The sequence below is a fragment of the Bubalus bubalis genome, chromosome 1 (assembly GCF_019923935.1).
Source record: "Bubalus bubalis isolate 160015118507 breed Murrah chromosome 1, NDDB_SH_1, whole genome shotgun sequence".
In the NCBI taxonomy this organism is placed as follows: Eukaryota; Metazoa; Chordata; class Mammalia; order Artiodactyla; family Bovidae; genus Bubalus; species Bubalus bubalis.
In genome coordinates, this window is record NC_059157.1 from 190,031,021 (window position 1) to 190,056,788 (window position 25,768).

Consider the following 25,768-nt stretch of genomic DNA (forward strand, 5'->3'; position numbering starts at 1 on the left):
CAGGCATGGTTTCTGAAGGGAATTTGCTGTAACTCTTATCTTTATTTCTCCGCATGGAATGCACACGTTTTCCCTCTGGTATCCTTAGAAGTTTTTTTTTCATGTCTTTTTTTTTTTTTTTAAGCAGCTTGAATATGTTTATGCTAAGGGATTTTTTTGTTTGGTTTTATTTGTTTGTTTGACTTTGGGGCACTTATCTTGATGCGTCTGCTCTAAGCTGCTTTGATCTATGGTTTAGTTACTTTCTCCAGATATTTCCTCTACTCCTCCCTCTGTCTCTTTTATCCATCAAATTGGATTCCAGTTTTACAGACTGTTTGACATTGTCCCACGGACCTCAAACGCGTAACTCTGCTCTTTTCTCGTTCTGGGTTCTCTTTGTGCTTCAATCTGGATACTTGCTGTAGAGTTACTTTCAGATTCGTGGAATCTCTGCTTGGCTAAGTGGCATTTACTGACCAGCCTAACAAAACTATCTCCATCTACCTATCATGTTTTCCAATTTTCGACGTTATCCAAGTCTTTCTGTCTCACTGTTCCCATCTCTTTTCAGGAAGTACATTATTTTAAGCAAATGATCAAAAACAGCTTAAATCTCATTAATAGTGGGATCACTAAGTATGATTCCCACAGAATGCATGTGCAACAATTTAAATAAATGTGTATATGCTGACGTGAAAAGAGCTATTGTGTTAACACGGCAAAGTTTAGAACCATGAGTGTTACCTCATGCATGCTTTTAAAATTTTACTAAACAACTTTCTAGGTTTATAAAGTAACAAATATCTATGAAATGCATTTTTGAAAGCCAGCAAAAAGATAGTGACAAGGACTAACTTTGAGGGGGGCTGAGGCGTGGAGGCAGATGGGGGGCCCTTATTTGTAACATTTAGGGTTTTCAGTGATTATAATGGAGCTAGTTCAGTTGGGTCCCTCTCTGAGTGGGATGAGGGTGAGTGTAGGAATGGTGCCAGGAACATGCCAGGACGGAGGCTGGAGGCTGTGTTGGGTTCCATACATTGTTGGGTACAATGCAGTCCCACCCTGGAGGCTCCATCCTGGGCTCTGGTGTCACTTGTGAAATACGCCTGCTTGCCTCCCTCCCTCCCTTCTGTTCTGCCATGCACACAGCAAAGACCCCATCCTTGGGCAGGGATAGGGGCCTGAATTCTCCCGGAGGGAAGTGGGAAGACCACAAATAAGTAACAGACAAGTGAACAAATAAGAGAACAGGAGCATTATTGAGAAGCGCTCTGCAGGAAAGTCAAGCAGCCTGACGTGGAGGTGAGCGCTGGGCTGCTGGTAGCCATCAGAACTGCTCGGAGGACCAGGAGGTCAGGCTGAGATGTGAGGACACTGAGGGTGGGGGCAGGGCAGACAGGACCCAGGCAGCGCTCTGGCTGAGTCAGGGTTGATGCTCTGATGTTGCTCTTGAGTGACAGCAGACACAGGTTGTGTGTGCACGTGTGGTGCTGGGGGTGTACACGCAGCTGGGGGTTGGTTTGCCCTGAGCAGTCACCTCAGTCACCTGGGTGGGACAAACAACACTGATTAACTTGTCTGAATAAGGCCGTGGCCCAGGGAACAGAAGGGACTGGGGGTGCTGTTTCTGCTGGAAGGCTGCCAGGTGGGCAGGAAATGAGGGGACGGAGGGTCACCCAGACCCCTTCCTTCTACTCACGGGAGTTGGCAACATGCACTTCCTTTGTATTGATGAGCCTCAGTGGGGATTAGGAATGTCCCAGGTCATTAGAGGATGCACTTGAGAATTCGGGGGCCCCTCCCCTTTCCCCTGTGATTCAGCCTGAGCTGAGGCATTTCCATGCAGCAGGGAAAAGAGGAAATGGCACGGCCAAGGTTAATAGAAATGTGTATTTATGAAGCTTTGACAGTCACTTCTCACAGCAGGCTGTCACCTCTTCACTCGCCTGTTTCCTAGCATGGTGCCACGTGGTGTTCACAGGGAGGGACGTGGCTTTTCCACATACACATTTCTCGCTTAATTAGATTTTTCTTGGGGACGTAATAGTCCGTTTCATGTACGTGTCATCATTACTTGCTGTTTTCAAATTCTGTCAACAAATCCTCCAAGAAAACCAGCTTCATCGGCTGCCCCACCTGGTGCCCAGCGCTCTGCTGGTTGGAGGCTGAGATCCAGGTGAGGCCGCCGGGAAGGGTTCGGACCTGCCTGCTGCAAAAGGCAGTGGCAATCCCGTCCTTCATCTGGCGGGTAGTTACTGAGGGTCCACCAGAGGCGGGTGTCTCGAGCTGCAGGTGAAAACACAGAAGTTGTGATGCCTGGGCCCCAGGCAGACACTGGCCGTGAGGGCAGCAGGCTCGGAAACTAATAAATATGCACACTTACCCTGATGTGCCCGGTGGGGTGGAGAGAAGAGACGGGGGCGGCAGAGGAGGTGGGGGGCAGAGTCCATCAGAGGCCAGGGTCCAGGGCCAGGGTTGGCCGGTCCACTCATCTTCCGGCTGCAGTTACGTCTCAGACACGGTGGACGGGCGATTAGGGCCTGAGGACTGACATGTGACAGGTCTGGAGCTAGATACGACGTTGGATACACTTTGTGTTGGATACACTTTGTGTTGGATACACTTTTCACAGCCGGCTCTGTCTACCACTTTCCTTTCCCCAGTGAAAAGTTACTTCTGTCTTGCAGCCAGCCCAGTGGCGTCTCTGGACACAACGAGAAGGAGCAGCTCGGGCAGAGGTCAGATGTCCTCCCTTTCCTGTTCCTGGCCTTGCTCTGTCTGTTGGGCCCTCAGCCCCTTCCCTGCACATGCTCTCTCTCCCTGCACAAACCCACAGTCCCACCCAGGATGCGCCCATGGAACCAGCAGTTGCCCACCACACAGGTCTGACTGCAGCCGGTCCCTCGTCATTGGAAAAGCCCTGTATCAATTGAAAACACAAACCATGGCCGTGGAGGGGTGGAGCCTCTGTTTCCGTCAGTCAAGCATCCTGGTCTTGTGGGTCCCTGCTTGGTGGGTGTCCCAGAGACCCCAACCCTGCGTGTCACCGGGATGAGCTGGGTGTCATCTGTCATTTCTCCCTGCGGAAGAGCTGTGGGGCCCACTGCAGTGGAGAGAGATGGGAACAGCATAAGGAACAGGGAGAGAGGCCAGCACCCAAGGACAGGCCAACTGATACTTCTCTCCAAATGCCACCCACCCCTCAAACATACCACATGTTCCAGAATTGCGCTGCGCTCGGGCTGGCCCTCTCTCCAGCCCCCTTCCCACCAAGGGCCCTTGCTCTTGGACACCCTTCCCCCATCCCTCCGGAGCCCCTGTGGAGCCCCCAGGGGCCGACCCTCCCCTGCTGCCCAGACTGTGCTCCGAGGACCGCCCAGCACCAGGCAGAGCGGGGGTCCTCCTTCTCTGGGAGGAGCTGACTTGGGTCTGTTGCTCCTGGAGGGCGGGGCTGCCTGCATGCAACAGCACCCGGTTCCCTGGGCGGGAGTCTTTGTGAAGGAGGGCAGCTGCTGCTGCTGCTGCTAAGTCACTTCAGTTGTGTCTGACTCTGTGCGACCCCAGAGATGGCAGCCCACCAGGCTCCCCCGTCCCTGGGATTCTCCAGGCAAGAACACTGGGGTGGGGTGCCATTGCCTGCTCTGAAGGAGGGCAGGGAGACACAGAATCCAGCGCCGCTTGCACGCACTGGGGGTCTTACTGTCTTCGCACATGTCTGTAGTTTGTATTTTTCTACAGTGATGGCACATTATTGATATTTGTGGATATAGTAAAGCTCTAATAAAAAAAAAGATGCAAAGGCCACGGGAACTGTGGAGACACCTAGCAGTGAGTCTGTGATAAGACAGTCAGTGAAAAAAAATAAGCACAAGATGTGTATTTTCACAGCTGTGAGTTCAGCAGTAATAGTGTTTCACAGTAAAAAGGCCACTTGTGTAGTTTTGAAGCTGGCCCTCCCTCCAAAGCCCACAGAGAGGGGCTTGCCCTTGCTGGTGGGCTTCCGACCTGAGAGAGGAGAGACACGGCTAAACCCCAGTTGCCAGTGTGAGCAGGGACTCAGCACTGCTGTCTTATTCCAGGTTCTCCTTCCTGGAACCACGGTCAGGCCCAGTGGGCTGGGTTGGGAAGGCAGGGGAGAAGGAAGACATTGAAGACCCCTGCCCTTCAACTTCCTTACCCTGGAGCAGGGCTGCAGCCCATGGCCAGAGGGACAGATGGCCGCAAGGCACGGGAAGGGACGCTGCCAGGACCCAGTACGTGCCTACCACAGACACGAACACACTGAAGTCCCACAGGACCTTGCGGGGCCCTCCGGGGTACAAAAGCCCTCCTGTGCTCCCCGGTCCTTGTTTGTAGAAAAAGCTCAGATTAGAGCAGTTACTAATTAGAGAAGCCAGGGAACCAGAAACAAAGGAAAAGCAGCCAGCCCACAGCAGCGGTGATAGCTCCAACAACGGTCAGTGATAAAGCAGGGCCCTAGCTTCTCCTCGAGGGATGCGCACAACAATCTGACCCATATCTTTGTTCTGCAGAAACCAAGACCCTGCCCAGGTGGAGGAGGGGGACCACATGCTGACCACAAGCATGCAGACCCCAGACTGGCTGGGACAGAAGGTTGATGATACTGACTCCTGATTACCTTATCACCAACGAATCAGAAGAAAGTTCATGAGCTGCAGCCCTCAACCCAAACACTGCCTTCTCTGAAAGCCATCGGGTAGTTTGGGTCTTATGAACATGAGCTGCCTGGTCTCCTTGCTTGGCACCTGCAATAATAATCACTGTAGGGGCTCTCCTGGTGGTTCATCGGTTAAGAATCCACCTGCCAATGCAGAGGACACTGGTTCGATCTCTGGTCCGGGAAGATGTCACACGCCATGGAGCAACTAAGCCTGTGTGCCATAACTACTGAGCCCGGGCTCCAGAGCCCGCAAGCTGCAACTACTGAGCCCGAGGCCAACGCGCCCTAGAGCCCACGCTCTCCACAACAGCAGAAGCCACCACGATGAGAAACCTGCACTCTGCAACAAAGAGCAGCCCCCACTGGAAGCAACTAGAGAAAGCCCATGCATAGCAACGAAGACCCAGCACAGCCAAAACAAATAAGTAAATCTTAATTAAAAAAAAAAACAACTCACTGTACTCTCCTTCATCACAACACAGCATCAGTAGGCTGGCTTTGCTGTGATCTGGCGAGCAGACCCAAGCTCTGTCCAGTAGCAACACTGATACACAACAGCACACAGTCATAGGAACTGCTCACACACGGACTCGTGCATCCACTGCACACATGCCTACTGATAGACACACGTGCACATGGACCCCACCCAACCCTCCATCCACACAGACAACAAGTTTTGCATTTCTATTCAATGCTGTTCTCTTTCATTTTTAAAAAATGTAGTCATAATCCTCTAAGTTGCTTTCTCTCCTCGCCGCCATGGGCCATGAACACCCTTTTCATGGGATCAGGAGAAGGACTCCAGGTTCGGAAGCAGGTGATGACGGAGGGGTGAGCAGGTGGACAGGGGCAGCCAGACAGGACAGACACGGCCTGGGGTGCCCAGCAGCACCCATCAGCCTTTGAAGACTGGAGCGGGGAGGGGGGATGATGCCATGGGACTGGAATCCCAGCAGGCCCTCTGCTAAGGCTGCAGAGCAGTGGAGGGGGGGGGATAGAAGGAGGGAGGGAGGGGCTGTGGGCCACTGCAGGAGGCTCCAGGAGCATCCTGCTGGCCAGGACCTGGGGAGGTGGTGGTTGAGAGTGGGTGGATACATACAGGAGGGTGTGGAGGGGGCCAGACCAGGGCCTTGGTTTCTAGGCTGATCTAGGCTGAGAGATGGTGAGGTTGGGGGTGCCGATGATGTAGGGAAAGCCCAGCAAGGTGTGGAGAGGCCCAGAGTCTGCACTGCAGACATGGCTCAGGGCTCCAGGCAGGAGGTGAACCAGGATCAGGAGGTGGCACGGAGAAGGAGGGGGGTGAATCCAGAGGGCTTAGCAGAGATACTAAGCCAAGGGCAATGGCCCTGGGACCCCTGATTTTGATGGCATCGGGAACCTTATTTTTTGCAAACCGTGAGGGGATCAGATTCAGGGAAATGTGAGTTTACTTTAAGAGGCCGATGTGAGGGGCTCTGGTTGCCTGGAGAGGCCTGTGGGTGGTCTGAGGACAGGACCCCTTTAGCAGCTGCCTGGTGGAGGGAGGGACTGAGGTCAGGCGGTCAGGTGGGGGTTGGGAGCACAGGCCTGAGGAAGAAGAAATGACCAGAGCTCCCAGAGTGGAGGAGGCTGGGGGAGAGGGGGGTGAAGGGGCTGGGGGAGCCTGGAAGGCTAGGGTGGGGTGCAACTGGACTTCCAGCAGGGGGAGGGGCCTCCCAGACCAGGTCTTGGGGGCTGGAACTCCAGGGCAGAGGCCTCTTGGAGTGCAGGGCCCATCCCCTGGGAGGGTTCCAGAAGGGGTGCAATGTGGGGAGTGGGCCTTGGGGATGCAACCGTGCTGGGCTCCGAGCCCGTGAAAGTGGCGAGGCCGGGTGGGTTGCCACGACGCGGTCACTGTGCCCGAAAGGGTGGGCAGGAGAAGCCCAGCTGCCCTTTCCTCCAACCGCCGCCCCCTGGCGAGTTAACGTCTTTGTTCAAATCGCCCTCCTTTCCGCTGCCGCATCGGACTCAGGACCCGAGGACCAATCCCCTGATTACCGTCACCTTCCCAAATAAACTCAGGGCTGTACACCCGAGGTTTGGAGCCCGAGACCCCGGGTGCCCAGGGCAGGTGCCCGGCTGTCGTGGGCAGCGGTAGGGGCAGGTGTGGCTGAGGCGGGGGGAGAAACACTGCGGCTGCAGAGGAAGGGTGCTAGGACCCGGGGACAGGCCGATGAGCCAGGTCGGGGGTCCGAAGCCCTCTCCTCACCGGGTTTACTCCACGCCCCGGGCCCAGGGCCGCGTGCAGAGCTCGGCGCCTGGCCCTGCCCCTTGCCAGGGCCCGTCCCCACTTTCTTGCCTGCTCCACCCCTTGCCCACCCACCGCCCCGCCCCGCCCCTGCCCTGGTAGGTCTTAGCGTCCCAGGCCCGTCGTCCCGCCCCCTGACCAGCCCCGCCCCCGCCCGCCCCCCCTCCCCCCGGCCTGGCCCCCGCGGCGGCCAGAGCTCCGCCGGCCGAGCGGGTGCACCGAGGCTGAGCTCGCAGCATCCCGCTGCACAGACATCCGGCTCGCGGAGCATGGCGCCGAGGTGCGGGCCGCTCAGGGCCCCGGACGGGCGGGGGCTGGGAGGTCGCACGGGCGGGGAACGGGGGCGCGCACTGTGCCCTAACCTGTGGCTTGTGCCCGCAGGTGGCCTTGGCTGCAGCCGCGGCGGCGTCGCCTCCTGGACTTGCTCGCTCACCTGGTCCTGCTGCTCGGGGTCAGCGCAGCGTCCGCCGAGCCAGGTAAGACCAGTGCCGACACGAAAGTGCCTGCGCTGGGCACGCCCGCCTCCGGCCGCACTTTGTGCGGATCTTCGGCCGGTCCCAGGCGGCTACGGCCTCAGCCCAGCCCGTCTCGGCTTCGGTCCTGGGAGGCGGTCCCGGCTCTGCCCACGCGTGCAGTTGGCCCGCGGGCTGCGACTGGAGGGGGGACGGTGTCGGGCCGGGGTCGTATGTCCGGAGTGTCCTCGACTGCGGGCTTCGGGCCACCTGGGCGCGCCTGGGACCGAGGAGCGGGCCGGACTGGGGATGGTGGGGACCGTCCGCGTCCTGAGATCCTCGTATCGTGACCAAACTTCGGCAACTCTGAGGGGAAGTTGGTGCGCTCGGCGGACAGCGCTGCAGCAGAGGGCCAGCGAGGGATCGGCCGAGGTAGCGGTGGCGGCGGTTACACGCGCGGTGGCTCGGAGACGCCCGGGCATCCGACGCCCGACCCCAGGCCTGTGTCGCCGTCACCGGCCTAGTCCCTCCCAGCGCCTGGGCGGCTGCAGCGGCTCGTACCTCTGGGACACGGCGTTGCCGCGCCGAGTTCGGCTGGTCTCCGGGGAGGACGGACAGCGCGGGGCGGAGCGCAGCCGTGTGGTTTCCAACCTGTCGAGGCAAAAGTGCTCAGGTTTCTCCAGGGCCAGCCTTTGTGCGTCGCCCGGGCCCCGGGCCCCAGGCCTCTGTCCCCGCGCCCTCCGCGGTGTCGGGTTGCGCGCGGTCCCTTTGATGCGGCCGAGCGCCGAGCAGCCGCCGGGAGAACAATGCGCGGAGGTCCGTTGTTTGGCGGCGCCCGCTCGCCGCTTCTCCCGCGTGGACCGCAGACGGTGCTCCGGAAGGCCGCTCCGGTCGCACGGAAACTCCCTTTGCTACGTTTGGGGGACCCCGTGTCCACCCAGACGGCCGCCCAGGTCCTCGTCCCAAGTCCCGCAAAGTCCCAGGAGGAGCTCGCAGTGGGGGGAGGTGGGGCTACCGGACCCGAGGGGAGCCCCCACCCCCAAAGAGTCGGTAGTTTTTCACAGGTAGACCGTTTGCCCTGACACCCATCCTGGGCAGCCTGCTCCCCGCGGCCAGAGTGACTGTTGACTGCGGTCAGCACAGCAGCCACACACCTGCTGCCACAGCTGGCTGGGGAGTGGGGATGAGCTGGGGGAGGCTCCTGGGAGACAGCCACAGTAATCTGCTTCACTGTTTCCAGTCAGCTTGGTCACCAGGTTAAACAGCAGCGCAAACCTTTTTAAAATGTAACCACCTCATATAGAGGCGTTTTTAAAGAGATGGTGTGGAAAGCACCTGTTTGTAGAGGAGCAGGTAATTCCTCATGTATTTGTGTTAACCTGGGGGCCGGAAGGGGTGCTTTTAGGGAGTGTTTGTCCTTGCGGGGATCTGGGGTCCTCGGATTTCTTGGGGTCCTTATGACCTCCTGGAACTACTGCGGTGGCTTCTGGGGCCACCCCCTCAGGCTTGTGCAGGAATGTGTAACCACAAAGCCTCTTTTATAATCATGCATCCTCTTGGGAAAGGAAGGACACTGAAGCATCCACACCTCAGTTTATGAAGTTCAGTGACCAAGGGAAGGAAATCAAGGGTGGTGACTGAGCATTAGAGAAGGAAAAATAAAATGTTACATCCACAAGCTTTGGTGAGATGAGAACTCGGAGGGTGTTTAAGTTAACGCAGACTCTGGGGGTGGTGGGGAGAGCGTGACAGCTCTAGAAATGGTGTGTTTTATCTTCTGTCCCACCACGTGGCTGCTATGGGGCTTTGCATATAGTCCCAGGTCCTCTGGGAGGAAGGAAGCCCCTTCCGAGGTGCCTGGTGGAATGCAGCTCTTTCTGTTCCCTGGGGCTTAAAGCAGGAAGCAGGCTCAGCGGGCTGTGCACTGCCCACCCCTCCCCCTTGTGGGGAAAACTCAGGTCCTGTCCATGCTGGGCCAAGTCCCTTTGGGACGGGTAATACGTGCCCCATCTAGATGCTGTTGGAGAAGAGCTAATGTATGTGAAATCCTGACTTAGCAAGGGCTCAATTTGTCCTGGAAATGCTTCCGAATTCCTCTTGGGAGTCAAAAACTTAAGCCCTGTTGGCTGATTTGAACATTTTTTCTGACCTCAAATGATGCGTTTTCCCATGTCTTTCCCTAAGCTGCACTTGACCCCTCCCCCAAGTCTCTTGCTGTTTTGTCTGAGGCGTTGCTGCATCACCCTGATGCTCTTGACTGGTGCTATGAGCTCCCGCACAACCAGAACCCACAGGGACACTCCGAGTGGTTTTACAGCCCAGAGGCTCAGAGCTGCCTGCGGTCCCATTCCTAGAGGCAGTACGGAAGTGGAACCTGTTACAGTGGAACCTGTTACATGGCCCTCTGCCATGGGTCAGTCCTCTAGGGCTGAGGAAGAAGGACCTTGCCCAGTGGGCATTTGCAGGATGGCCGGGACTAGGCTAAGAGCCTTGACTTGCATCATCTTGTCTTTGGCCCCTCCCACACGTGATCTTGGGCTCAGGCTCTCAGCTCCCCCCACCCCGCACCCCCAGACCCATGTGTCCCACCCTTTCTCACCACTAGGACCTCCCAGCATCCATCAGTGGGTCCAGGTCTTAGCTGATAGCTGTGGTTCCCCTCCCCCACTTCCTGGGTGGTCCTGCAGGGTTTGGGCTTGAACAAGACATAGCCAAACCCCGCATGTCCCCGCATCTGCAGTGTCTTCATTCCGGGTCCACAGGACCTGAGTAAGGGACCTAAGCTGAAGAAGGAGCTCTCATCCAAGGCAGACTTGTTTCGAGGGGCCGTGTCATTGGGGAGTCTTCAAGGTTCAGGTGCAGGACCTCTAAGATAGTCTTGAATTTCAGCAAAACTTGTTTTTCAAGCACTTCTGCTTTCCTTTAAAAGAAGGAGGAGGGGGAAAGTCCTTGCACAGAAACCTAGAAGGAGAGAAACTGACTCCATCCGGAGCTTTGAGGGGCTGGGTGAGCCTGCCCCACCCACCTACTTCACCCTGAAAATACAGGTGCACACATGCTCAATAAATGTGCACACACATGTGCACACACACACGTAAATGTACACATGCATATGCAAATATACACATATGCACCCACATGTGCATACACGCACAAGTGCACACACGCACTCACATTTCATGCACAAATATACATGTGTGTGCACATACATGTGCACACACATGCACACGTATGTACACACATAAATGTGCACACACTCACTTTCTCCCCACCAGAGTGCCTGGCTCTCTCTTCATCTGGGTTGTTGGAGATGTCCTGGGACTCCGTGGGGGACAGAATGGGGCAAGAGCAGTCTTCTGACATGATGGCTAGCAAACCCTCTTGTGGTCTGAGCGCTACTAGGAAGGAGTGGTCAGCAGAGGGGGTGGGCCCCAGGGCCAGGGGCTGACTGCCTGCCAGCACTCAGAGGTCGGATGCAGTGGGCGAGGGGCAAGCTGGTCTTGCCACAGCTGTGGCTTATAAGCACTCCCTGCTCCATGTCTGTCCTCAGCAGCCACCCATCACCCCATGGCACATGCCCATTTGCTGCCCTGGTTGAGGGAGGTGTGGCCACCCTGATGCCTTTCAGGGTGGACCACAGATGGCACATTCTAATCAGCTCTGCTCAGAAACTTGGAGGATCTGGGTTAGCTGTCATCTGAGAGAGAACCCCAAAATGGCCCCTCTTTGCAGAACACAGCTGGCCAAGCACCAGCTGTCTGAGGTCTGGGTAGAAGGTGACATTGCAGGATGTAACACACAAAACTACCCGGAACTGGATGCTATTGGTGGGAACAGGGGAGAAATTACTGGTAAAATTAAAATATATGTTTAGCATGCTCATAAGATGATTGAATTGGATACATTTTGATGGCAATGCCCCCAGAAGGACAATGAGAACTTTACGGGGGAGGAGGGGTGGGTTGCTGCAGTGTGCCCAGGAGTTCCCACAGCTCTACCCACCTGCCAGGTCACGTGGCTTCTCTGGACATGCCTGCCTCCCAAATCTGATGGCCAAGGGTCTGGGAGGAGCCCTCCACCAGGTACAGCTCCTTCCTGAGGAGGACTGGGCCTCTGAGCCCCACCCTACCCTCCTGCAGGGGGAGGGGTGGTGGGCTTGGTCTCGCTTTCCTGCCTTAACTTGGGGCAGGTGCCCTGAGCAGCAGGTGGTCACGCTGTGAAGCTTCGTTCTGCACCGGTGTCTGACATGCCTCGTGTTTGCTGCTGCTTTTGGTATCTCCTAGTGGTCTTCCCCGGTGGCTCAGCGGTCAAGAATCTGCCTGTAATGCAGGAGACCTGGGTTTGATCCCTGGGTTAGGAAGATCCCCTGGAGGAGGGCATGGCAACCCATTCCAGTATTCTTGCATGGAGAATCCCATGGACAGAGGGAGCCTGGTGGGCTACAGTCCACGGGGTTGCAAAGAGTCAGACGTGACTGAAGCGACTGAGCACATGGTGTCTCCACCCTTGTCTGGGACCTTGCAGTGCTCACTGTATCGTTCAGGGATTCTCCAGGAGACACAGTGCCCCGCTGCTCCCCAGTACAGCCTGGTTCCAGCAGGGTGTGGACGGGTGATGCGCGCTGGCCCCCGAGGTCATGTTTTCCATTGGCAGTTCTGGGCTGCACTGAACGCCTGTCAGAAGGAGCTTTAGATCACAGATGCGCTGAGTAAGATGAAATTTGGAGGCTGTGGGGCAGTGTCTGTTCCGCCAGCTTGCCTGCAGGGGCCCGTCCGCGGCTCCAGCTCCTCCGGCAGAGGAGGCAAGCCTCAGCACGGCCTCCTGGTTGTCTTCAGCGAGCGCCCAGGAAGGAAGGCTTGTTTGCAGGCCGGCACATCTGTCTGGAATTCCACGCTTGTAGCTGGGGACACTCCTGGGCTGAGCCACCGTGATGAGGCTGGTGGGATAGGACAGGGGGACCCAGCACTGAGCTGGCGTCACAAGTGGGGCTCTCAGGAACCCCTGGTTTCTGGATGACCAGGAGGCTCTGCTATGGGTCTAGCTGGCCCAGGCACTGGCCATGGTCAGGGTTGAACTTCACAGGGTGTTTTCTTACAGAGGCCATGAGACCAGAACTGAGGGCATGAGGATGGTTCTGCAGGGCGACAGGATGGGCCTGTGTGACCAGAGCTAGAATCTAGGTGATGGGTCACTGTCGGGGGCCTGGCTGGACAATGCAGAGACCTGCACGTGCTCCTGATGGACGGGTTTCAGTGGTTTTCATGGAGCCCGGACTGAACCTGCAGATATCACACCTTATAAATTTATTTTACTCATCCAGTCATTCGTTTAATTTTGGTGTCAAGTTTTCATTTTACTCTTTGTGCTGTTCCTTGAGCAGATTCAGATCGGGCAGTCAGGCCTGCTTGTTTTGAGTCTGAGCTCAAATCTCAGAGCCGGTACCAGGCTCAGGCAGCTGGGTTTGTTGTTTGCGCAGAGCCTGCCAGCGCGGGCGGTTCTCGGTGAGCTGAGAGGCGCCTTCTGCTTTGAGACTTGAGCTGTCAAGAAAGCAGCGCCTGGAGGGCCCATCCCAGCAGGGGTGTACCGTGCTCAGGCTCCCACCTAGCAGAGGGGATGGGAAGGGCCTGGGGGAGGGGCGCCCACCAGCTGCGGGGGGTTGCTGTGGGGGGCACATCTGCTGGGACCTGGATCCAGGGGCCCCATGGCTTCCAGGATGAAGGGACACTGTTCTTCCTCGTTCCCATTTAGGCAACCAGGGGACTTCATCTTGGTGCGACTACGGCGATTTATGTGGCCTCTGCTGTGGCAGTGCCAGGTGGGAAATCCCACCCCGCCACCCGTGCTGTGAGGAGGGCAGGGTTGTAGGAGCGGACGTTCCAGGACCCCCGGCAGCTGGCCCAGGGCCTGAGCAGGCAGTGCTCAGCCTCTGAAGGGGCTCTGCCTCCCTGAGTACCCTGTGTCCTGTGCCAGCCCGCCAGTCTCACGGAGTCAGGGTTTCTCCCAAGCGAGGGCTCACGAGTCTCGAGGGACAGCATCAGGATTCGCACTAGAGAACTTCGGAAGGCCTTCCTTTTGCCCCAGTCAGTCTGGGGCTGGCAGGTGGTGAGTGGTGACCCCAGCCACCTGGCCTGGGGCCATCAACTTCCTCTTTCCTGACTCACCTTTGAGCACCTCTGTGTGCGCCCTGCCTCGCCCGATAGGTAGGTAAACAGCAGCGTCCCTGGTGACACAGAGCTGGCCGAGCACATCCACTGTGGGGTCTGAGCTCCTCATCTGGGGGGCCCCTTGTCAGTGCTGGGGCCAAGTGCGGGGGTGGGGGTGCTGTGGCTGGAACCTGGGGTGGGGGGTGGGCATCCCCCCAGATGGACAGGAGGTACCTTCAACTTTTCAGCCCAAGCCGCCAGGGCTGGCGTTGTCGTTTTGAAAATCTTGCTTCTGTGATAAGTGGAGAAACGCGGTTTCTCTGCAGTGAGGGTGCATGTGCTGGTGTTATTCGGCCTCCACACATCTCCTTGCTCTGACATCTGTTCTCTGTCCCCGCATCATCTTCCTCATCGTCATGTCCGCCTATGGTGTCACCTTGCAGGGGGCATATTTGGCATAGTTTCTAGTTTGTGGGCAGGATTGGAATTCCTTAAAGCATGGAGTTGGTGTTTTGTTTTGTTTTGTTTTTTATGGCCTTTTCCTGTAGAGGTGGGGCACTGCTTAGGGACCACACGGGGACCCATCCACGTTTCAGGGGAGGTAGGGGGTTGGGAGAATTCTGAGAGGCAAGCTGGGCTGGGCCGGCAGAGCCCCGGGGGCCACGTGCCACATGGGGCTCTTATCTTCTTTACTCTGCCTCGCGGGGCGTGCACTGGAGCTGGTCCTTGCAGAAAACAAGTGTGGGGTCACTAAATCCTCATGCAGTACGGCTGGCAGGCAGCCCGGCCGGCCACTTTGTGTTTGTGGCTGGGATACCATCTGCTATGTGGGCTGAGCGCCCAGGCTCAAGGTTTTAATTCTAGCTCTGCTTCCTAGTGCTGTGTGACCTTTAGCAGATTCCCCACCATCTCTGTGCCTCTGGTCTGTAAATTGGGAAGGACAGTGGGCTCTGTGGGCCTGAGTAGGGCATTTCTGCAGGGAGCTCCCTGGGATGCATCCTGACAGCCCTTATTGGGCTCCCGGGACACCATGTCAAGGATGGTCCCAGCCAGCCGCCAGGGTGGGGCCCAGAGGAGGGCCTGGTGAGAGCAGGAAATGGGTCCACGTGACCGGAACATGGTTTCTGTGCGTCTTCCCTGTCCGTGGGCTGCGCCTGCTGAAGCGATCATGAGTGTCAGACAAAGCAGCCCACTCACCCCGAGGCCCGAAGTCTTCCCAGTGCTCGGGCCCCTGGGCCAGCGCAGTCTCGCCCACCCACACGTCCCATGGGAGCAATCCAGGGAGCGCAGACTTGCCTCTGCCTGTTGGATCCTGTTACAAGGCTGCTGTATTTTGAAAACTCTCCCACTGAGATTCCACAGGGCCTCTTGTTCTCCACCAGCCAGGCCGCTTCCTGGGTTCCTGGGTTGAGGCCCCGTCAGTGCCGGGAACCTGGTTCAGTCTGTTGGGATGTTATCCGGGCGGCGTCTGCTCAGACAGCAGGCAGCTCAGCATCCTTTCTGCCCTTGGTCACTGTGGCCTTCCAGCCAGGACAAAGGGAAGCCACCCTTGATCCTGTCCATGCTCACATTCAGGGTCTCTCCACCTGACCCTGCACCTCAAGACCCCTCCAGCTGCTGCCCCACCCAGCCACTGCTCAGTGACCAAGCACCGACCCTCCTTCCCCTCGTGGGGGGCCTGAGGGCTTTAGAAGGCAGGCCCCCAGGAGAGGGCTGCCGGACCTCCGCTCCCAGGGGCCCATCGCTGTGGCTGGGGGAAGCCTTCTTTACCGATTATTGCAGCGAGACATCCTCTGTCCCTCCACTGACCACCACCTGGCTGCTCCTCAGCCTCTTGGCCACCAGCCAGGGCAGGGGTGCAGATGGTCCCTTCTGAGCCCAGATGCCCCTCCTGGCCCAGCCTTCCTGCCCCGTTTCAGGTTCTGGCTGACACTTTGCTCACTTCTCTGGGTCCTGGGGTTGCAGGGTTACCCTGCCCCCACCCCGATGAGCAGTGTTGGCAGCAACCTCTGCTTATTTGGTGTCCTCACATCTCAGCCTTATCCCCATGGCACCAGGGGAACTATCTCGGTCCAGGCCACAGGGCAGCCAGGGGCTTCCTGTTTCTGGCTAAACTGAGCCTCCATCCCTGGGAAACTCGGGTCCAGCCGGCAGTGACTCAGAATCTGCAATGCTCTGCCGATCCTTCATAACCTCATATTGTGAGAATGATTGAGAATGGACACCACCCATTCCTACACAGCCTTTACTGCCATTGTGGGAAAATCCGACCTCTTAACACACCTGGGCTGTCCTGCCGACTCCGACCTGGCTTGTGTGGACAGATGGCCCTTCTGGGTGCAGAAGCAGGAGGCCTGTGGGAGAGCCAGCTGCCAGTCACTCTGCTCCCCGGATGATATCACACCCCCTCACCCCCACCCCCAGACAGGGAGCTCACTGTCCAAACACCTAACTTGTCCACATTTAGGAACCTAGACAAGCACTCCCCTCATTTAAACTTTTACTTCCCGCGGCACATGGTCCACCGAACCTCAGCCCCAAGACATCCGTGTCAGCATCCACAGGACTGTGATTGCTGCCTTAAGTGGTGAGAACGACTTTGGATGGCATTAAGGCTCCTGAGCTGCAGAGATTACTCTGGATTATCCGGGTGGTCCTATGTGTAATCCTAGGTCTTGAGAAGGGATGGGGGAGGCCGAGGGCCAGGTCAGAACAGGGAGATGTGGTGATGGAGGCAGAGGTCAAGGGAGAGATGGGAGGATGCCGGAAGGGGCTGTGAGCCGAAGTGCATAAGCTCTTACAGATGCCGGACCAAGGGGCCCCTGGGAAGGAGCACGGTTGTGCTGACCTGGGTCTTAGACCTCCGGCCTCTAGAACTGTAGGAGCATAGCTCGTGTGGTTTTAAGCCCCTGATGTGTGGTCATTTGCTCCAGCAGCCACACGATTATGTCCAGTGCGTGGTTGTGTCACCAAAAGGGGTGGAGTTGTGGCGATGGCAACCCTATCATTTGTAAAGTGATGCTTCCCGTCGGCGTGGAAACTTGAATACATTCAAAGGCCTTGGGATGCCCCCCATGCCCTGTGGGGGCCCTGGAGTCTCCTTGCTGACCCCAAGTCCCAAGGGTCCACTCTTTGGCCTGTGTGTCCTGCACCCTGGGCTGCGGCTCTCTGTGAAGAGGTTAGACGGGCCCGTCCTAGGACCTCTAAGGGTTCGAGCCCCAGCGTGACCTCGTGTGTCCCCTGTGGCAGCAGGGGCTCCGACATGCTGGGCTGGGCTCTGACTGGTGATGGAAGCCTGAACATGGGGGGAGGTGGTGGACAGGGGGCAGATGAGCATGGCCAGGGAGGATGGCAGAATGCTCGAGAATGCCTGGATGGGCCTGTGAGCAAAGGGACTGTGTGTGGGGTGCTCTTGGGACTCTTCACTGGCCGGGCCCTCGCAGGGCGGGGCTGGGTGTTATCCTCCACGAGGTCAGACAGTGACCCGCTTTGTTCTATTTTTGGAGAATGAGGCAAATGGCGCAAAAGCACATTCCCAAAAAGTGCCAGTTCTGCCCAGAACCCTGGCATGTTGAAGATTTTTATAAAGAAAAGCTGACCCGCTGTTGAGCAAGTGGACAGTACTCGGAGCTCATCGAGTGGACCAGTCTTGTCTGTTTCCAGCCATCTCGGGTGTTGAGTGGACCTTCAGCTATCCAAGATGGGCCTTCAGTTATCTGGGTGCTGGGTGGACCTTCAGTTATCTGGATGCTGAGAGACTCAAGAGCCAGTGGGAGCTGGGGGCCAGACTTGCTGCACTTATGAAAACGGCCACACTGGCCAGTCTGCGAGGTGGGCTCCTGCCGCGTAAATACTGTCTTTGTTGCCCACATACAGGGTGTTGTACCCTCTCCTCTGGCACAGGCACCTCTCTGAGAGCTCATGTACTCAGCAGAGCAGAGATGTCAGGCAGGGTGTGTGGCTGAGAGGTCGCCTGACTCCGGCAAGCCTGGCTTTATGTCTTCTGGGCAGCACGCAATGGTGGCGGGTAGCCAAGAGGGGCTGGGCGCTGGGCCCGGGGCATGGTTTGCTCCCCTTCTTGTCCCCTGACTTCCAGAAGTGGACCAACCCCCACCAGGCCCTCTGCCAGCCACCTTGGGAGCAGCCAGGGCTGGCCCAGCCCAAGGGTCACTTCCTGGCAGGGATCTCAGGGGGCTCTGCGGGGAGGCTGTTCAGTAGCCCCCGACTCCCCGCCTCCTCCGGGTCATGGGATGAAGGAGGGCAGGCACAATCCCCAGATTCCAGAATCCAGGGCCTTGGGTGGCAGCATCATCTACAGCAGCCTGATCACCCTGGTCTGTTCAGTCCCCGCTGAAGACCCTGCTCAGTGCAGACTGAACTGGATTTTGGATCCTAACTAGTTACTAGACATGGGGTAGTTGTTGTCCAGTCACTCACTCGCATCCCACTCTCTATTACCCCGCGGACTGCAGCAGGCCAGCTTTCCCTGTCCTTCACCATCTCTGGAGTTTGCTCAAACTCATGTCCATTCAGTCGGTGGCCCCAGAAGGAATGAAGTGGCTGAGCCAGACACTGGGTGGTTGGGCTCTAAAGCCACAGCCCCACCTGCCCTCACCCCACCCTGCTTTCCCGCTGTTTCCCCAGTTACACGCCAGCATCCCTTGGGAACATTCCGGGATGACGAGTGCTTCCGGGGCGTTGTCTCACTCTGAGTGTAGGTGCTTGGAAGAGTCTGATTTGCTCTTTGCCCTTTTCTTCACAAGAACAGCCCTTGTGCCGTCACGTGCTTTTTCTAAAGTTCTGAGTGATGAGGAGTGTCTCCCATCTTCCTGGCTCAGGACATGCGTGTTGGAACCACGTCCTAAGGGCAGCACCAGACCTGAGCTTCTGGGAGCCCCAGGCATGGAGATGCGGGTGGGGTCTGTAGAGACCCCCTTGTGCCATGGTGTCCTGAGTGGACATCATGGTATCAGCAGTGATGGTTACTCTCTGTGACTGCCCGAGCCTTGGGGCTGCCCCCCCTTTCCCGTGCCTGTTAACTGGCCCCTGGATGGCCCACCATGCCTGTCCGTGTGCCAGGTCCTGGGGTCCCTGCGACCTCTTTCCTGGGTGTCCTCGCTGCCCTGCGGCTCACAGCTCTGGATCCTGGTCCGACCACCCCTGTGCCAAGGGGTCTGGGCCATGAGTCCTGCCCTCCTGCCGTCCACCTGCTCCTTCTCAGTGGTCAGCGGGCCGACTCTGCCCTTTTGTGAGCTCCGGCTCCCTGGACCTGGGTGTGTGTGTTGGGAAGACCACATACTGGCTGTGGGGTAAACGGTTCCAAACCTAAGTTGTGATTGCCTCCGCCAAGGTGAAGACGTGCCATCTCCACCCTAGTCTGCATGCCCCCAAGGCTAGGCTGAGGGGTCGCCTTATGGCCTGTGTCATTCCTGGGCCTGGTGTCTGACCCTGAGTTGTGGGGACACCCACGATGGTCATGGGGCTCTGCTTGGCTGCAGACCACATCGGCTTCATCTGTGGCAAGCACGGGAGTTTCTCCCTCCTGATTTATGTCCTCTCTGCCTCCGAGCTCGCTCACTGCTAACTGAGGACATGAGGGGCCCCTCGGATGAAAGCCCCTTTGTGTATGGCCTGTGGCTGGCTCTGCCCTGGGCTGGCGCTCGCTGCCTGGGCAGGTATGATGGCCCTCTTGCCACAGGAATGTCCCCACGGGGCACTGCAAGCAGCGTCTTTATCCGAGCTATCAGCTCGTGACACTGTGATGTGGATCCCCATTTCTAGAGAAAGAGGGGAAAGATCACACACGGTCTAGACGCTAATCCAGCACCATGCGTTTCTTCCTCACCTGTATCCTGGCAACAGGATTATTATGGCCAACTGGGGTGGCATTCCTGTGGCCCGGCAAGATGGTTCCCAGTCCTCTCACTCTCTGGAACCTTTAGGGCCAGTGGTGGGTGTGGGCAGGGAAAGCTGTGGAGCCAGCTGTCTTCAGGCTGCCAGGAGCCAGGGGTGCAGGACTCCAGCAAGAAGCTCCAAGACTCTGGACCCAGGGGCTCTGTGGGCAGCGTGTGCAGCCAGTGTGGTCCCTAATCCCAGGCCAAGTTCCGTGTCCCACTACACATCCCTGCGTTTCACCCAGTGGGGCTGGGCTGCCGATGGCCCACCTGTGCTCCTCAGCATCCCCCCAACCCCATGCCCACACTGGAAAGCCAGCCCCTCTCTGTGGCTCCCAATGGGCTCTCCAGTGCGTCTACACCGGTGCTGACTCTGTCTAGCTGCTCGCCTGTGCAGGTCCTGCTCAGCACACTCTAGGCTCCTGAGGGCAGACGGGCAGGCAGAGGGCTCTGGGTGAGTGGACTTTGTCCTCGGAAGTGTTTGAAGTTTTATAGTTTGTTCTTGCTGAAATTGGCAACCCTGTGCTCGGCACTTACTGCCCCTTGTGAAGAGACCAGAGACCGGTGGCCCACATTCAGAGACCACCCGGGCCTCTGATCCCAGGAAGGACAGTGAGTGGGCTGAGCAGGAGTGGTCCCACCACAGGGTCAGCAGCAGTCGGAGGGGAGGAGGGAGGCGCACCCAGTGAGTGGAGTCCAGTGTGTGTAGAGCAGCGAGGCTGTGCTGAGTAAGGAAGAGTCCAGACTCCCTCTCTGCACAGCAGAGTTCCATGCTGGCAGCCAGGCTCTCCTCCTGACTGTCTTTTTGGGGCCCCAGGCAGGTGACACCCACTCCTGCTCCATCACGTGGCCCCTGATGCAGCCCAGGGGGACAGTGGAGTGCAGGTTCCTGAGCACACGCCGCCTAGCTCACCCTCCTTCCTGACCTACCAGACCCTCCATTCCTGATGGTGAGATGCTGGATTCTCCACCACCTGACTTGCTTCGATTTCATTTGATTAGGAACTGTCCTGTCTGTCTGGTGGGTCCTGCAGGTGCCACCCATGGGGTCAAAAAGGGCTGGGTTCACTGGGTGGGGGGGATTGGCAGGTGGCGTCTTTGCTCCGAGCTGAACGAGGCTCATGTCGTGTTAAATTCAGCCACACGCATGTGGTGCCTTCCTGACACCGAGCCCCCGCAACTGGGCAGTGACTGGCGGGAGCTGGGGTTGGGAGAGGGCACCGCTAAGATCTGGGCACTGCAAGCTGGGGACCTGCTTGTACTGGAGGAATGAGAGCTCCGTGCAAGGGACCTCGGCCCCCGAGGACCCCAGGTCTGGGGTGACCAGCCTTTGGGATTCCTGAGCGGCTATGACTCTGGGGTGGGCACTGTGGAGCCTGGCGCACATTCAACTTGTCCCACAGCTCCTTTCTTCCCACCCCCCTGCGTGTGCACACACACACACGCACGTGTGCACACGCACAGACATGCTCACCCCCCCACCTCACACAGGCTCACCCTGAGGTTTATCCGAGTAGCACCTACACCGTGGGGTCAGCTCCTCACACACCATCCTTGCTACCCACAGGCACCTCTCCACCCTGGCACTCAGCTTCCTCTGAGCTCTGCAGCCGCCATCGTGGCCCTCGTCCTAGGAAGACAGGTGGCCCCTCTTCACCTTCCCCGGGACTTCTTTTGCCTCTCCTGGGAGGAGGCATTTGGGGCTGGAGTCTGGGACCTGGGGAGCCAGGCAGGGGTTCCTGGGCTGGTTTGGCTGGCCCGCTCTCCCTAACCCTGCACCCACCTGGAGGAGAGAGGCTATATAGGCCCGCTCTGGGCCCCACCCTCACCTCCACATCAGCCCCCCTGTTGCCTGGGAAGAAGAGGGTGGATAGTGGCTCAAGGGGCGCTTGGATGCCCCCGGGGACCCCCTCCTGTTTGACACCCACCTTGAGCTTCCACCTGCTTCTCCTTCTGCCCTTTCCCTGTCTGGTGGACTTGTCTACCCCTGGACCCGGCCCCCGCACCTCCACTCTGGCCACTGACCTTCGCTCTGCTTGGTGTCCCAGGCATCAGTGCCCTAGGCTGCTGTCCTCCCCCAGGGCACCTGAGGGTAATATGCCTGGCACACAGCTGGGCCTCAGAGAAGCTTCCCGAATGCTCGGACGGACTTCTGAGGCTTTCATGAAAACCAGAGCTCATGAATTTGGCCAGAGTGTGTGGCCGGCCATGCCTCAGGTCTGGGTGGTTCAGTTCATAGGGCTGGGGGTGGGGTGGCTTTGTTGGGCAGTTATTGGAGACCCAGAGGGGCTCCTGCACCCCAAGGCGTGAGGGGTCTCACCCACGCACAGGCGGTCATCAGCAGACTGAGGCCAAGTGGTGCCAGGAGGACTCAGATGGTGTCGTGGGCATGAGGCTCACGGGCTCCCCCTGCCTAGAAGCAGGGGCACCGTCCCCAGGGAAGATGAGGATCGGGGGCAGACCCCTCCGGACTGGAGGGCAGTTTCTAGGTGGTTTGAGAGGCTTTAGGGGCCAGTCATCACTGCTGCCTCTTCCTCATCCTCAGGGCAAACGAAGCTGGGAAATGGGGTCCGTTGGCCTTGGGGTCTGAAGGGGAGCTCTTGCTGGCAGAGGGGGCACCTTGGCGAGCCATCATCTGTCCTGTGCGCGTCTAGGTGGGCGGTCAAGTCTGCAGACCGCCCTGGGCCACCGGCCTTGCTGCATGACAGTTGGCAGCCTTCTGTGGGTCCTGGTCTCATAGGGTCAGCCCAGGGCAGCCCTCACTGCTGTGTGGATGTCTCGTCCCAGCCCTGCTGCGGAGCCAAGGCAGAGCCAAACTCCCCAGGATGAACATGCAAGGCCCCGAACCGCTCCTCATCTTCGGAAGTATGACTTTGTTATCACCCCAGGTGATTGTTGCAGCCCTGGGAGGTGCCTTGCTCTGTGGCCTGTGGTCTCCACGTGGGGCCAGAACCTCGGCTGTCTGGGGACCAGGCTCTGCGACTGTCCCTCTGGGCAGTGACTGGACATACTCAGCTCCCTCAGCCCAGATGTTCCTGCCCCATGTCTGGTTTGGGAATCTAAGGTGGATAGTAGGCGAGAGGAGTCCAGCTTGGGACGGTGAACAGAGGAGCTTCCTCCAGGGTGTGTGTGACCAGGAGCCAATGGCCGGTTGGCCATTCAGCCACCATCTGGCCGGAACGGTCTAACAGACTGGGCTAGGTCTGGGGGAGCTGGGCCGCCCATGAGGGGCCAGTGCTGGGTGCTGTGGGGTTGGGAGAGTGTCCGGCTCAAGGTCCTGGGCTGGCCGCCTCCCTGCCTGGCGCCTGATACGATGCCTGTGGTCACACAGTAGCACGTGTGGGGTGGGGAGTGCCCAGCCCCACAGCAGCTGAGGAGCAGGGCCACGTTGCTGGGCGCCTTCTGTACAGCGGGTCTGGGCTGTGGCCTGGAGGGCAGCGCACATTGGACTTTGGGAATGGACACACAATCCCTCTCACCAGGAAGCCCTGGGTTGGGTGGGGAGCTGGGCAGGCTGCAGGTAGATACGTCTGGTACCCAGCTCTGGGTGGACAGCTGCGGAGCCGGGCGAACGTTCAGGGGATGCCAGAGTGTGGGGACTGCCTGGGGCGGGTGCCGCGCTGGCCTGGAGCGTCCTGCAGAGAGGGCCACATGGAGGGAGAGGCCATAGCCTCTGTGTCTCGAGCTGCTCCGGCTGAGAGGACTTGGGAGGAAGAGGTGGGCCCGTCTCTGACGTCAGCCCCAGGGACCCCGTCCAAGGTGTGGAGCGAGCCCTCAGTTCAGAGCACAGGTGGATCATGGCCTCATTGCTGTGCAGTTTTGAAGGACAGGGCATGTCCTTTGTCCCACAGGTTCCACTGTGGGACCCACCGCTCAGGGACTCCCAGTTTCCTACAGGTCTGACGGAGCCCGAGGCTGTCCACCCCTTCCTGCCTGGTGACCTAGTTCAGTATGGCCCTGGGCAGTCCCCGGAGTGTCTCAGATTACTGCCCCGCCCTCTAAAGTCCCCTGAAAACCCGGGTGTCACAGCAGGGTCTACAGGACGTGGGACACTGCACAGCTCGCCACGTCCATTCCTGGGCAGGGCCTGCAGCCCCAGGTGGTGGCCTGGGCTGGGCTGGCGGGCGGGCCCCGGCAGAGCCCGTAGGGATTAAGACAGTGATGACAAGCCTGAGATGCCCCAGGTGCCGAGGCTGCAGCTGGGTGCTTCAGTCTTACTGCCACTTCCAGGAAGGATTTCGAAACCTGGGACGGTTAGCCTGAGGCCTTCTTCCAGGTCTCCCGGTCGGGATGTGATCCTGGTCCTGCCTGCGGTATCTCATTTTTTAAACCTCATGTCTCTGCTATCAGGGTCCTTCCTGTGCTCTGATGCCTGACACACGGAGGGGCCCTGGGCGGGGCTGGTTGGCATGGAGGAGTCCCTGCCTCTGCCGACCACAGAGATGATGTCCCTTCAGTGGAGATTCTGGCACCCCTGGCCAAAGTACTGGAGTTTCAGCTTCAGCATCAGATTTAAGGTTTGACCTCAGATTCCTGGGTTCTAACCTCTTCTTCCCTGGCTTGTCCTGTCCCCCTGCAGACATGTGCTGCTCAGGGTTCCTCTCTGCTGGCTTCCTCACAGTGTTCAGTGGCCCCAGGACTGCCGTTCAGGTGGGGGTGGGAGAACTTCAGACCCTGGGAGTTGCAGAGACTCAGTCGCAATCCCTGGTGGTGGAAGGAACTGCCTGGCGCCATGCGAGAAGCTTGGGCTGAGCAGAGGCAGGAGGGTGTGATGGTCACTGAACACAGGTGTTCTTGGAGCAGGCGGGCATCTCCCATTTTGCTGTCCGACTGTCTCCGAAGAGGAGAGCAACCCTCATTTCATGAGACCTCTTTTCAAAGATTGTGAGTACATGCGTTCATGAGTGTGTGTACGCATGCATGTGCATGTGTATACACAGGTGTGTGTGTGTGCGTGTATGCATACATATATGTAGGTACATGTGGGTGCATCAGTTCAGTTCACTCACTCAGTTGTGTCTGACTCTGTAGACTGCAGCACGCCAGGCCTCCCTGTCCATCACCAACTCCCGGAGTTTACCCAAACTCATGTCCATTGAGTCAGTGATGCCATCCAACCATCTCATCCTCTGTGGTCCCCTTCTCCTCCTGCCCTCAATCTTTCCCAGCATCAGGGTCTTTTCAAATGAGTCAGTTCTTCGCATCAGGTGGCCAAAATATTGGAGTTTCAGCTTCAGCATCAGTCCTTCCAAGGAATATTCAGGACTGATTTCCTATAGGATGGACTGGTTGGATCTCTTTGCAGTCCAAGGGACTCTCAAAAGTCCTCTCCAACACCACAGTTCAAAAGCATCCGTTCTTCGATGCTCAGCTTTCTTTATAGTCCAACTCTCACATCCATACATGACTACTGGAAAAACCATAGCTTGGACTAGATGGAACTTTGTTGGCAAAATAATGTCTCTCCTTATTAAATACGCTGTCTAGGTTGGTCATAGCTTTCCTTCCAAGGAGCAAGCATCTTTTAATTTCATGGCTGCAGTCACCATCTGCAAGGATTTTGGAACCCCCCCAAAATAAAGTCTCTCACTGTTTCCCCATCTACTTGCCATGAAATGATGGGATCAGATGCCATGACCTTAGTTTTCTGAATGTTGAGTTTTAAGCCAACTTTTTCACTCTCCGCTTTCACTTTCATCAAGAGGCTCTTTAGTTCTTCACTTTCTTCCATAAGGGTGGTGTCATTTGCATATCTGAGGTTATTGATATTTCTCCCAGCAATCTTGATTCCAGCTTGTGCTTCATCCAGACCAGCATTTCTCAGGATGTACTCTGCATATAAGTTAAATAAGCAGGGTGACAATACACAGCCTTGACATACTCCTTTTCCCAATTTGGAACCAGTCTGTTTTCCATGTCCAGTTCTAACTGTTGTTTCCTGACCTGCATACAGATTTCTCAAGAGGCAGATCAGGTGGTCTGGTATTCCCATCTCTTTCAGAATTTTCCACAGTTTATTGTGATCCACATAGTCAAAGGCTTTGGCATACTCAATAAAGCAGAAATAGATATCTTTCTGGAACTCTCTTGTTTTTTCAATGATCCAACGGATGTTGGCAATTTGATCTCTGGTTCCTCTGCCTTTCCTAAATCCAGCTTGAACATCTGAAGTTCGCGGTTCACATACTGCTGAAGCCTGGCTTGGAGAATTTTGAGCATTACTTTCTAGCATGTGAGATGAGTGCAGTTGTGCAGTAATTTAAACATTCTTTGGCATTGCCTTTCTTTGGGATTGGAATGAAAACTGACTTTTTCCAGTCCTGAGGCCACTGCTGAGTTTTCCAAATTTG

At 57.5% G+C, this 25,768-nt stretch overlaps 1 protein-coding gene and 1 long non-coding RNA gene across 2 annotated transcripts in view; one reads left to right on the top strand and one right to left on the bottom strand.

The window, feature by feature from the left end:
- Positions 1–734: 734 nt before the first annotated feature.
- On the bottom strand, positions 735–8,072 carry LOC102395169. The gene is made up of 4 exons (XR_006553433.2): positions 7,292–8,072; positions 2,926–3,085; positions 2,366–2,529; positions 735–2,268 (listed from the first exon to the last, which is right to left on the bottom strand). It is a non-coding gene; the product is annotated as an uncharacterized LOC102395169 (long non-coding RNA).
- Positions 7,091–25,768, top strand: part of COL18A1 (collagen type XVIII alpha 1 chain) — a 96,382-nt gene continuing 77,704 nt past the window's right edge. Inside the window, exons 1-2 of the mRNA XM_045166586.1 lie at positions 7,091–7,209; positions 7,311–7,405. Of these exons, the coding sequence (XP_045022521.1) occupies positions 7,199–7,209; positions 7,311–7,405 (106 nt within the window). The 5' untranslated portion in view covers positions 7,091–7,198. The remainder of the gene's footprint in view (positions 7,210–7,310; positions 7,406–25,768) is intronic.